The sequence below is a fragment of the Rhinichthys klamathensis genome, unplaced genomic scaffold (assembly GCF_029890125.1).
Source record: "Rhinichthys klamathensis goyatoka isolate OS25496 unplaced genomic scaffold, OSU_Roscu_1.1 h1tg000051l_1, whole genome shotgun sequence".
In the NCBI taxonomy this organism is placed as follows: domain Eukaryota; kingdom Metazoa; phylum Chordata; class Actinopteri; order Cypriniformes; family Leuciscidae; genus Rhinichthys; species Rhinichthys klamathensis.
Genome location: NW_026606597.1, coordinates 535,109 through 547,667, shown reverse-complemented (window position 1 = coordinate 547,667; position 12,559 = coordinate 535,109). Strand labels below are relative to the sequence as shown.

General features: G+C 38.8%; 1 protein-coding gene across 1 annotated transcript in view; it reads right to left on the bottom strand.

Moving 5' to 3' along the window:
• cd81a (CD81 molecule a) overlaps positions 1–12,153 on the bottom strand; it is a 44,271-nt gene extending 32,118 nt beyond the window's left edge. The window contains exons 1-2 of the mRNA XM_056247958.1: positions 11,980–12,153; positions 5,591–5,705 (exon numbers count right to left, since the gene is read on the bottom strand). Of these exons, the coding sequence (XP_056103933.1) occupies positions 5,591–5,705; positions 11,980–12,045 (181 nt within the window). The 5' untranslated portion in view covers positions 12,046–12,153. The remainder of the gene's footprint in view (positions 1–5,590; positions 5,706–11,979) is intronic.
• Between the last annotated feature and the right edge of the window lie 406 nt (positions 12,154–12,559).

Genomic DNA, 12,559 nt, shown 5'->3' with positions numbered 1-12,559 from the left:
CCACCCCTTTAAAATTGTAAACAAATTAATTCAAAAATAATGTTAAAAACAAAACGTATATGAAGGTTTTCCCAATACTGAAATGAACATTTGTTGTTATTAGAGCGCAGCCGTGTTCGATGACGTCACTGGCATGGTACCACTGTAGGCTACTAGCGTTATGTCAGGCTACTCTACTGCTACTCTGACCGACTGCTACTCTAACTGAACTCTAACTGCTACTCTAACTGAACTGACTGATTTTGACAGTATGGACAGATAACTGTACAAGTTAACACTAAAAACAGTATTTAAGTAAGAAATTTAATCATCAAATGAAATAATAAAACTGCATATTCTTCACTGTAAGAATAAAACGTATCCTGCTTCTTATATAGACTGCTGTCACTTTAAGAACTACAGTAATGCAGGGATCTAGAATATACTGATATAGGGCCCTATGATTTCCGCGATTACGGAATCGCGGACGGAATTACGGAATTGGCAAATTAACGCGGAATCTAGTGTTAACGCGGAATTTTGTGGAATTTTACATATTTGGATTGAAATTCTGTTTTTGTGTGGGAGAAGAACGTATGTCTGGTGAAAATGCAGACCGGGGGAAGCAAATCTGGGCGACACAACCCCTCCCGTCATTTCAGCTCCAATGACGGCATCAAAACAATGAAAGCATGGCGAAGCGGCTCTCCACGACTCTGCTTTCGTCGGCGAAAAAGTTAAGAAACTCGACGCTATAAGCCCTCAGTACCGAGCCGAGCAGTTTGCACGTGACTTTTATGCAGTGTTTCCCACACATAGACTAATTCGCGGCCACAAAATCAACTCCGGCCGCCACATATTCCGTTTCGTCTCTCTAACACTCACGCGTCTCTCTCACATACACACACGCGCACACACACACACACCGCGTCTGTCTATGAGGCGCCGGACTGGACAAAAGCGAAGCGAACTCCGCGAGCGACACTGGGCGAGAGAGAGACAGTGTGACTTTTATTTAAACTAATATAATTTATTTTACTGGACAGTTTAAAGCTCATAACCATATTTTGTTGTTACTTGAAGAGTGCAGTGTCATGTTGCATCATGCAGTATTTGTCCTGAAAAGGCTACTGAGTAAATGTCTGTAATTTAAGGTCATTCCTATTTTATTTGTATACATTTTAATCATTAACTTTAAAAGCACACTCTTTTTATGACTAAAATAACAGTAAAGGGTAAAAAAAAAATGAATTCCCAAAAATTAAAACGGAAAAAACGGAATTTGGGAAAAAATAAAACGGAATTTGGGAAAAAATAAAACGGATTTCATAGGGCCCTATACACATAGAGCCTTGTGTTTCTGACACTTTACATGCAATATGACAATAAAGAGAATTTAGTTTAGTGCGTGCGCTGTTGGCTGTCTGTGCATTGCGTTTAGGCGTGTGTGCTCGTCAAATTTAAAAAGTGCCAAGGTGCCATTTAACAAGGTGATCTACGGTGAAGGTGAACATCACGAATACAACTAAGAGGTGAGTGGAACTTGTTTACAGGACCCGCCGTGGTCACATTTATGCCACCACAGTCATTTTGCAAACAGGTTATTCGGTCCTTGATGGGACCGAATAACCTGTCCCCCCCCCCCCCCTCTCCCTTGTACCTACTTTAGTAGTTTTAAGCGTCCTACCACAATTAATAATGATAAAACATCTTTTATATCACCTTTACTTTCCATTTCGTTTCAGTTCCCCTTTAAGGTGTAGATAAGATATTTATCTCTTAAAATCCATTCCTCAATAAATATTAGGTCTTATAATACCATTGACATGAACTGGACCCAGTTGTTAACCTCTCTGCCTAAACAGGCACAAGGCCTTCCTGAATAAACAAAAGGCTTTTAACAGTCGCCACTTGTCACCTGAAACAGCCCAGTTGTGCATCTGTTGGAGTCCTTGACAGTAACCTCTGACCTCACAAATATCCATGTGAACCAACCAATCAGTTCAACATGCATCATTGTTTTTAAATACCTCCGTTGTCACAGCCCACACTACAACGCAAAAACCCTGTTTTCAAATCTATCCACTTGGGAAAGCATTTTCAAAAAGCTCAGTTTTTGCAGGACAAAAACGCCATCTCAGTGTGGACGGAAGGCCAAAACGGAGAGAAAAAGATGTGTTTTCAAACAAAAATGTATCAGTGTGGACAGTACAGATGGTTGCATTTTGTCCCAGTGATCGATGACAAGTAAATTAAACACAAATTTTCAAATTGGTGCATTTCGGCATGTTTTGTAACTTTGTGAGTACTAGCAGCACCACTTCCGAAAACTCCACAGGAAGTTGTGAGGTCAAGCAGTTTGACACACAGATCGTTAACGGAAGGTCCTTGTGGTAATTACAGTACGTCAGGCAGGAAATCCAAATGTTCACCTATCATCCATCAACCTCAGATATGGCTTATCATTTGAAACCAAGCGGCAACCTTCCGGTCTCTCTCATGAATCCAACACGGAAGAGACTTAAACTGCAATTCATCATTTCATACAATCATCAAATAATATGGGTTGCTGTGCGGTTAATTGTACTAACAGACCTTTTAAGAAGTCTGGGCTCCATTTTTATTTATTATTTATAATTTTATGTAAAACTTTACTACACTCCAGAATACGACAGACTGTGATTAGCTGTAGACTGAAACCATAGATTGTATAAAACAGTCTGAAACGTTGTCATATAATGTTACGCATGCATTTCATAAATAGCGTAACATTTACTATCACAGACTAAATTGGAAGTATTTGTTTGACATGTCCCCAAAAATATGTGTAGGAAACAGGCCTGTAATTACCATAGACTGTATAAAACCAGGCACCTCAGCTCCACCCACATCCCGCCTCATTGCCCATTTTCGGTTATCCGGGAGTGACGCGCGGTGACGCTCTTGCCAAGATGGCGTCAGACAGCTCCGCCTTTTTGGCCTTCAAAAATTCTCTTCAGAAACCTACGGCTGACGTCATCGACACTACGTCCATTGTTTTATACAGTCTATGTTTGAAACATGTAAGTAGTAGCAACTTTACATGGCCGCTCACTCTAACCCCTTTTGCCCTGATGGTATTTTTAGAGTTGACATACACAAAGTAAAGACTCATAACTCCAAAACTATAGCAAGGAGAGTCAAAAGGAAGGTATTGTTTGATAGAAAACTTTAAAATTTGTAGAATTTTTTTTTACATTGGACATTCTCGTGCTGAGAAACTGCTGAAAAAAAAATAAATAAAAAAATAAAATAAAAAAATACACACATATATATATATATATATATATATATATTAATATCTTTCTTATTCGACATGCAATAACTCAGGAAGGGAATAAGATACAAGGGCAATTCTTTTGGTGAAGTTCCCTTACATGTGAGCTGAATCTGGATCAAATTTTGTGGTGAATTTGTGCATACCGTAATCAAAAGTTACAGCATTTGGAACCAAGGTAGCCTTTTTGTTTAGCCCATGACACCCCCTAATGGACATTTTTACAATTGTTGTTCCTCCGTAAGGAATATCTTGTGATCAACGCAATGGATTATGTTGATTTTGGACTCAGTTTAAGCGTGAGAATCTGCTGTAAGTAACGATGTTATGATCGGAGCATGTATTATGATGTTACGAAAACGTGACAAATGCCACATCCATTTCAGTCGGGAGCATCAACTGTAAGTAATGATTTGACTATTTCTACGATCTGTGCATGTTTCATGAAGTTACAAGCGAAAACACCACGTTAAAGCTACATTTGTTTTTAGTTAGGGCCTGTGGAGTTTTATGTGTCGTAACTCCGTGAGGAATAACTCATGATCGAAGCAATGGTTTAAGCTGATTTTAGACTCGGTTTAAGCGTGAGAATCTGCTGTAAGTAATGATGTTATGATCGGAGCATGTATTATGAAGTTACAAGCGAAAACGTGACATAAATGCCACATCCGTATATTATTTACATGGGTCTTGCGGGCCTTCACGTACAAAAACTCACTTAAGTTTAGTCAAAGCCCAAAACAATTATGCTTGTTGTATTTCTACTATGTGAGCCCTTTCAATTGACATATGACACATGACTATCTGAGCTGTATAATGTTTTTGACATATTACAGTATAGTACAAAAAAGAATTTCATAAATTATGAAAACTTTTTTTAAACTTATCAGCAAATAACTCAGCACTACTTAGGGGCTAATCAAATTGGCTACATTCATTGTAAAATTCAGGCTCTAAGCTTTCAAATGACACCTATTTTGTGTTGATCAAGGCAGTAGTTTTGAAAAATATGATTATTAATTAATTATTAATTAAGAGTTGATCAAAATGGTTATATGCATTAAAAAGCTGATATTCTGAGCTTTAAAATGATACCTGTGTTATTCCATTCAGTGGTTGCTTAGTAATTAGCTACTTGCCTCACATACATACATAGACACGTGATTCTGATGACGCGTGAAATTCAGATGGAGGGCAGGAAGTGAAAAGCAGAATGGACGAGATGGAGAAAAGTCCATACTGTGCTGGTTTAGAAAGTAACAGAAAATCACAACATACAGTATGTTGGACATGATCCTTATGTTATGAAGAATGTGAAGCTGCCGTCACGCCGTGTTGAGTTCTAGTCTGGCTTGTTTATATCGTGCTGCCTTTCTGCTAGTGAGTTTAGGGCAGTATTTAGATTTTCTGTCGTGATTGTGAAAATTGTTGTAGGTCATTATTGCTGAACCGAGAATTCTCCCTCAATGATGATGTGAGTTCCTATGGCAATTCTGCTATTAGTCGGCGAATGGCTTAAATGAACGACTACTAGTCGACTAAAAAAATCTTTAGTAGGGTGCAGCCCTAATTAAATCTGATTTGTTGCACAGAACTGAATGAAGAATAATATATTGATATTTAATATTATTATAATATATTTTATTTAGATAATTTATTATTATTATTAGATAATATGGTAAATGGACTGCATTTATATAGCGCTTTCACAGACCCAATGGCCACCAAAGCGCTTTATATTTGCCTCACATTCACCCATTCACTCACTCATTCATACACCGACGGGCGACGGCAGCCATGCAAGGCGCCATCCAGCTCGTCGGGAGCAGCTGGGGTTAGGTGTCTTGCTCATGGACACCTCGACACTTGGTCAGGCGGAACCGGGGATTGAACCACCATTCTTCCGGTTTGTAGACAACCCACATGAACCACTGAGCCACTTATTTTATTTTATTGGCTTGTATTTTTAAAATTCAGATTCAGTAAAATTATTTAATTTAATTAAAAAGTTTAATAATAATAATAATAATAATACAATTATACAAAAAGATTCAAATGAGAAATTAATATAAAACATTTTTTTAAAGTCATTTTCGGTTTCGACCCAGAATTTTCATTTCGGTGCATCCCTACTAATTAGAAATGATTATATATATATATATAGTGTGTGTGTGTGTACCACTCAAGACTTTGTCGAAGACTTTGTGTGATACGATTTATGGATAAATGAGAGATGGAAAAATAACAGACTAAATGAGTAAAGAGGGAAATAAAAAGAGAAAGTGATGTACTTACTGACGTAGAAGGTGCTGGGTGGTTCTGTGCCCTCAAACCTCAGGTCCAGAAGACTGCTTGTTTTAGTGTCATGACGAAGCCAGAGTGAAACCCCCAAGATTACACAACCAGCCAGCTAAGGAAGAGAAATTGTGCGACTTTAACACATTTGGTCACTGTTATTAAATGCACAAAAGAAACCAGCAAGACTTTTTGTGAACTTTATACATGACATTTTTTTTCTAATCTTTAAGCATTTACATATTTAGATAGTACTTTCTTTTTCATCTCAACATTTAAAGTGGTGTGTGGATGCATTTTATCAGTCTCCTTGGATCTATCTCTTGTAGTCTGCCTATTTTCCATTCAACAAAGAGAAAGAGAGACACATTCTCTGAGGCAGGGGGAGGGAGGGATCTTGTTACAGACCCCATCTAGAGGCCCATAGTGCCGAGGGTTAAGAATATCAAAACATCACTGTACGACCACAGCAGTATGATTCAACCCACTTTCTCTTTACACGGCTCACAGTGATGAGCATTCAGTTGAGTGAGGCCCATAAACACATGGCATATTCACAAGAGAGACTCTTGCGGCTAGGGGGAGGGAGAGATAGAAAATGGGGGGAAAGTAAAGAGGGCGTAGGCAGTCAAGAAGACCATTTAAAGTAGCGCTACAATGTGTGGTATTGTATGCGCAAGCGGATAAGAAGCGGGAAAGTTAAGGCGGGGGAGGGGCGTCTGCAGCAGTGGTTTATTTGGCTTTGTTTATACGACTTTATTTACAGCGAAATCACTGTCAAATCCTACAAGAGCTGGTCCCTGTGAGAGCAGCTGGATCTCGTCAGGAATGCGTAGGCTCTGTGGAAGAATGCAGAGTGCAGATAAAGAGGACTGGAGACCGCCAAGAACACGGTGGGTGCCGTTAGAAGCAAGGTGATCCGGCTACACCGCAAAGGGGAGAGTAACGGCAATGTGAGACAGAGCAAAGACCATTAGCAAGAATGCTGGGATGGGCAGAACGCGCAGCTGTGGCTGTGAAAACAATAGATGTGTCCTTCCTTCCTTTCCTTTCTCTCGTTCTGCTACTCCTTTCCAATCAAGAATTCAACACTCGCACCAGCTCTACATATGCGAACAGCTGCATTGCCACAGTTATTTGCTTCAGGCCAAACCAAAAAGCATTTGTTGGTGAGGTTCTTACACACCATACCCCCCTATAAAGGATCACAAGGGAAACACTGGGCACTTTCTCTTCTCTCTTAATGTTTTTCCCCCCCACCATTACTGGTCTTTCACACCTGTTGATGTAAAAAAAGACACCACAGCCTCTCCTCTACAAAATACATTTTGAGTATTTTTACATTTACATTTACATTTATTCATTTAGCTGACGCTTTTATCCAAAGCGACTTACAATTGCTATATATGTCAGAAGGTCGCACGCCTCTGGAGCAACTAGGGGTTAAGTGTCTTGCTCAGGGACACATTGGTGTCTCACAGTGGACACCAATCTCACAGTATTTTTAACCATTGTTGGTATTGTGAACTGAAACTAAAACGATCAAAAATTGTTTTCGTTATTTGAAATAAAACTAAACTAAAATAAATAAAAAACGTAAATGAAAAAATTAGAAATGTTGCCTTTGGAACTAACTGAAATAACTTGTTGAAATTGAAGAATTAAAATTACTAAAACTAAAACAAATTAAAGCTAAATAGAAATAGGAAAAAACAATGACAAAGGCACAACGAGATTACTAAAATTAAAATACGAACTGAAAATATAAAATTAAAATCCAATTCAAAATGTTATTTGTTCGAACATAATGTTTTAACTAATACAAATGGTTTTCTTGGATATTTTAATTATCTGCCTAAATTTGCAGACTAGCATGCTGAATAATAAATTTATTATATTATATATATAATAATAATATATAATAATAAAGAGAATAAGGAATTCTCTCTGCGGCTAAAGACAGAGAAGAAAAATCTTTTCCAGAGAGGGTAAAAGTGTGAGAGAAAGAGTTCTTTCCATTTCTCTTTCTGTCTTTCTCAGTCTCTCTTCCAAAGGCCAGATAGGCCCATTCCAGAGCTCAGGCAGCCCCGCTGCTTAGCAACTGAGTAAACAGAGGCCAGCCAAAGGGAGAGGTTCTAAAGTGATGTTCATGGAGAAGCTCTGTCACTTCAAGCAACCCGTTCTCGGTGGATTCCACATTACATTCACTCATACGGAGTTGGGGAATATCTGAGTAAACGGACAGAGATTCCCCTAAACACAGGAGTTTCCAGTTGACCAGAGGTGTCAGGGGGAGTTATAACCAGAATAAGCCATTATTCTTGTGGGGCGATCTGGGGGCATCCTCCCCTCTCAGTTTCCATACTTTAACTGAATTTATGTAGAAAAAGGCAGGAAATGCCATTCATTTTGTAGAGCCAAACACAAGGATTAATTTAATAACAATCTATTTGTCATACAGGATATTTGGCGCTATTACGAGCTATTACAGGCAATAATATTGCAATCCATGCTACAATGCTTTTAAATAAAAGCGGAGTATGCTCATAAAAACTTTTACTGATTGAATTAGAACATTTTTTGTCATTTTATTGTGAATGTTAAAACATCAAATGGCCTGTTAAAAACATGGACAGTGACTACTCATTGCAGAATTGTGAGTCATAAAATGCTTGGTGAATAGGCCTAAATGCTTTAAATGGTTTAATCTGTTGCTAAAAGTGCAAAAAAATATTTAGCAGAGTGCAAATAGCCAATACTAAGTTGGCATGAACTGAAAATTGTGACCGTCTTCCCTATTGTGACATTTATCTAAGTGAAACGGCTTCTCAAATGAGAAAAAAAAAGTAGATTTCATTTTGTCCACCAGGAATTGGTTGGATTGTTATTTGCTTACTCCTAAAACCGTTTCATGTGAATGACAGGTTGCTGGGGGGGGGGGACTGATTAAACCTCGTCTTGCTATTGGACAACCGTTTTGCCCAGCCACACACCAGACACGTACAAAAAACCTACTGGTGTCCTACTAGGTTTACAGGGTTTTGCTGGTGTAAGCTCGATTACATAAAACACTATTTAAGAGTTCCAACTTGTGTCTTTCGATGGAACAACAGAACACAAGACTTTATCTACATGAATGTCTTCCCTCCCGTTCTCAGCGTTTTTCTACTACTTTAAGTGTTTTACTGCATTTCTGCGGAGCAAACAGCAATATTTTGAGAAATACCTTCCTGATAGGGAAGGAAGTGTGACCCTGAGGGAAAGTATAATGGAGGACAATCCTCGTGAACTTAGTGACATGGCCTACTTACGCTGAACAGTTTCTCTGGCAACCGAAGAAGCCAGATTGAGGGCCTGGGTTTGACGCTGGGACAGTCTGGTTTGTGGGGTTCTGTTCTTGTTGTTCCAACAAGGCTGGATATGATCACGACATTGTTGTAGTTTCAATAACTTTACTTGAATAAGCCCCGCCTGCTCATTAACATAGAATTTGCATACAGGTTGACTTTGAAAATGAAAACGATAACTGTGAAATAAAAGAGGAAATAAAATGAAAACTAAACTTTACATTTAAATTTGAATTGTGTCACTAGTATTGCATGAGCATTAATAAAAAGCTTTGTAAAAACGGTATTTGCAGTTTATTTTTCACGTTTGCCTCCAGATTGTAGTGAAAATGAAATGTCAAATCACCAAATAAATTTAATTTTTAATTTGACAGGGATGATGCATCTGGTTTTAGTTTTCATTTTTCTCATTTAGCCTAATTGATTTATTCAAAATTGGCAGAAAATGCCTTCCATATACAACGGCCTACCTACATAAAGCTATCTAACCCAGCACAGGAAGTCAGCCATGAACTAATTTTCACCTTTACAAGTTGGTTGTCAAGGGAACACAAATAAAAGCCAATGCCCTGGGTTGAGTATACAAAAAAACTGTTTGCACCATCATGTTGCTTAATATTTCCTGCAACATGATGAAATGTGCATCTGCTCTCCCACGCACACTTCTCCCTATCTCTCACACACTGCTATCAACCTGTGTAAGGGTCTTAGAAATAGAGCCTCCTCAAACCTCTCCCATCTGTTGCCAGCAGTCCGGTGCGGGTTCTATTTTTGACCCATGATGACCCAGTGTGAGGTGGTTGTAGAATGCTTGGCATGTCAAAGCATGAGGCAGAGAAGAAGAAGGCCCAGACATTCTGTCAAACCCCCGCCACCATTCTGCATTAACCACAACTTACTGTCAAACTATTCCTATATGGGTTTGGCAATGGACTCTTAGATCTAACACCTTCTATAGGTATTTTTCCAACACCGTCTCTATGGGTCAGTTCTCAAAGCAACATTTTTCAAAGTAAGAAGCCATTATGCTGTTTTGAAATGTTCATTCACACTTGAGTGGTCTCACCCCCTGTTGGGCGGGCCTGTAAAGAAATGAGTGTGGGTGTTAAACCCATTAGCCAGCGAGAAAATTAATTCTGTTTTATGGTTGATATTGGTTTCTTGTTTCATCTCAATGGCTAGAATGGCAACCCATTCATGCCAAGAGCAATAACCTTAAAGATAACTATAACGATAACAATATTTGCATCCACACCAACGGACAATAACGTTTTCTTTATCCCAAGTGTGCACTGCAGTTTTTGTCTCTGCTGCTTTCAATGTTCAAGCTCTTTAAAGGCAGGTGGATTCTGATTGGCTCTTAATGTTTTCATCATTAATCGGCTGGGGGAAAAAATCGTTCTGAAATCGATTTAAACAGCATTGTTCCTCTGTGTTGTTATCGTTATAGAATAGGCTCTATGCACGATCGCTTCCGTGTTTTGTCTCAGCCCGCCCAGTTACATCCGGTGCTGCGTCGCAAGCCGTTTTTGCATTAGGTGGAGATAATGGCAAATTACACTCGTTGTTTACAAGAACTTCCAGCGGTTAACGTGAATGATGTTAACAATATTGTGAGGCAGTTAGCTGTCACACATAAGAGTAAGAAAGAGAAGGGCATTAAATTATATATTTCGAGCTACATCGACAACTTTGAGGGTGAGTAATCTCTCATATCATGCAAAATCCGACTAGCGAATCAGTTTCTAAAATTGTTGTCTCGTTTCTGAGAAAATGAATTTTATTAAAGTTTGGCCGCTAGTACACTTCGCTATAGAACGCGCTATGCGGAGGTAAAGACACTGGCTGAGATTCTACCGGAAATACGTCAGCAGCGTTCGTGCATAGAGCCAATTGAACTAGAACAATTATTACAAGCAACTTTATAGTTATAGTTATCGTCCTTGGTGTAAACGGGCCTAAACTGTATTGAATTCCTGTTGTATTGTTCATGAAGCCACTTTCTGGGAAGAAAAGAAGAAACATTTAGTTTTCGCACGTAAACCTGTGGTGGCCTTCTTTCTTACGTAATTATCAATGCAGTTACGCAATGTTCTTATTTCTTTGGTTTAGAAATAGGCTAACCAACCAAGAGACTAAATGTTAAATGTAAAATGAGACCTGATTAATCTACCAGCCATTTTGAGAGGAAAATGTGAATGCTTAACTAACAACTTAGAAAGAGCTGTAGATGAGACATACGATGTCTGTAGGCCTACACATGTGTGAATGATTTCCATTTAGACTGTTTGGTAATAGTAAGTTCCTAAAATGAAACGAGTAAAAAAAAAAACCCACTTAGAAATTAATGAAGACACAGGCAATGTCTAATGTGACTACATCTGCACGATGAGCAACAACTTTCAACAGAATCTGGCTATGGTGGAATATTTTAGTACCATTCACTTTTCCAGGTTCTTTTCCAAACTACAGCGAGTGGGAGGGACCAGACAACGCCAATTTATTACTGCGCTATTTATTCCTTCAATGTGTCGCCAAGTGTGAATTGGGAAACGATTAATTAGTAGCGTCGTTTTGTGAAATTAAAAACAAGTTTGACAGGCATAATAAACATAAGACTAGTCTTTGTGGGGAGTTTTAATAGACGACAGCTGTGATGAAGTCTTGTTGATGGACTCCTCCGCCCCATGTCCGTTATTTCGCTCTGAGGTCGAAAAAAGAGCTCCTATTAACGTTAACGTTATGGCTTTTTACAGCGAACTGACTTTATCGTTTTGTCTTAGCGATTCTACAATCTTTTGTCTTCTACATAAAACATCTGTATTTAAACAAATTCATGTTCAGCGAATTAGTCACAGCCTACCAGAAGTTACTCAAAATTAGCGGCGCAAGTCTGCGAATTAAAGTCCTGTTCATAACGGAAACCATGAAGGATACTAGTCATCTTAATAATAATAATAATAAAACAAAACAATAAAACAAAACAATGGCGGTTTCTCAGGCCAGACACAGGAACACCGCACAGAATGAATGACCACTTACCCAGAAGATGAAATTGAAGAAGAAGAGCATGTATTTAATACATTTCGTGCCGCCTTCAACGCCCATGGTGTCGGTTTTTGGAGGATGTTTTTTTAAGCCGGTTAACGAAGAAGTGTCTCGATGAAGCCGCAGTTACGCAGTGCTCGCGCAGACTGAACTTCAATCTCAGTGGCTGTGTTGCTGCTGCTGCTTGGAATGGATTCAGACGACATAAAAAGGGCAACACCCAGTTTCCTCCCCCTTAGAGGGTCCCCCTAAACACGGCCAAATAACACCATAGAGACCGTACAACAATATTCGGTACTAAATAAATATACTGAGTAGCCTAGACACTCGTCAACATACATAAGCTGTCTGGGTCATTTCTGAACATTTCGATTTTTTGTTTTTGTTTTGATTTCTTATTAATAGGCCTACAGCTCAAAAGCAGTGCTCTTTTATCCTCTGATGCGTTTAAGTCACACCGATTTTAAAATCGATTTGGGATGTTAAAATAACGATGCCCTGGCTTTGTTGAATACAAATGGCAGGCCAGGGGTATAAATCAGATTACAGAATATTTGCGTTTCACAAACAGTCT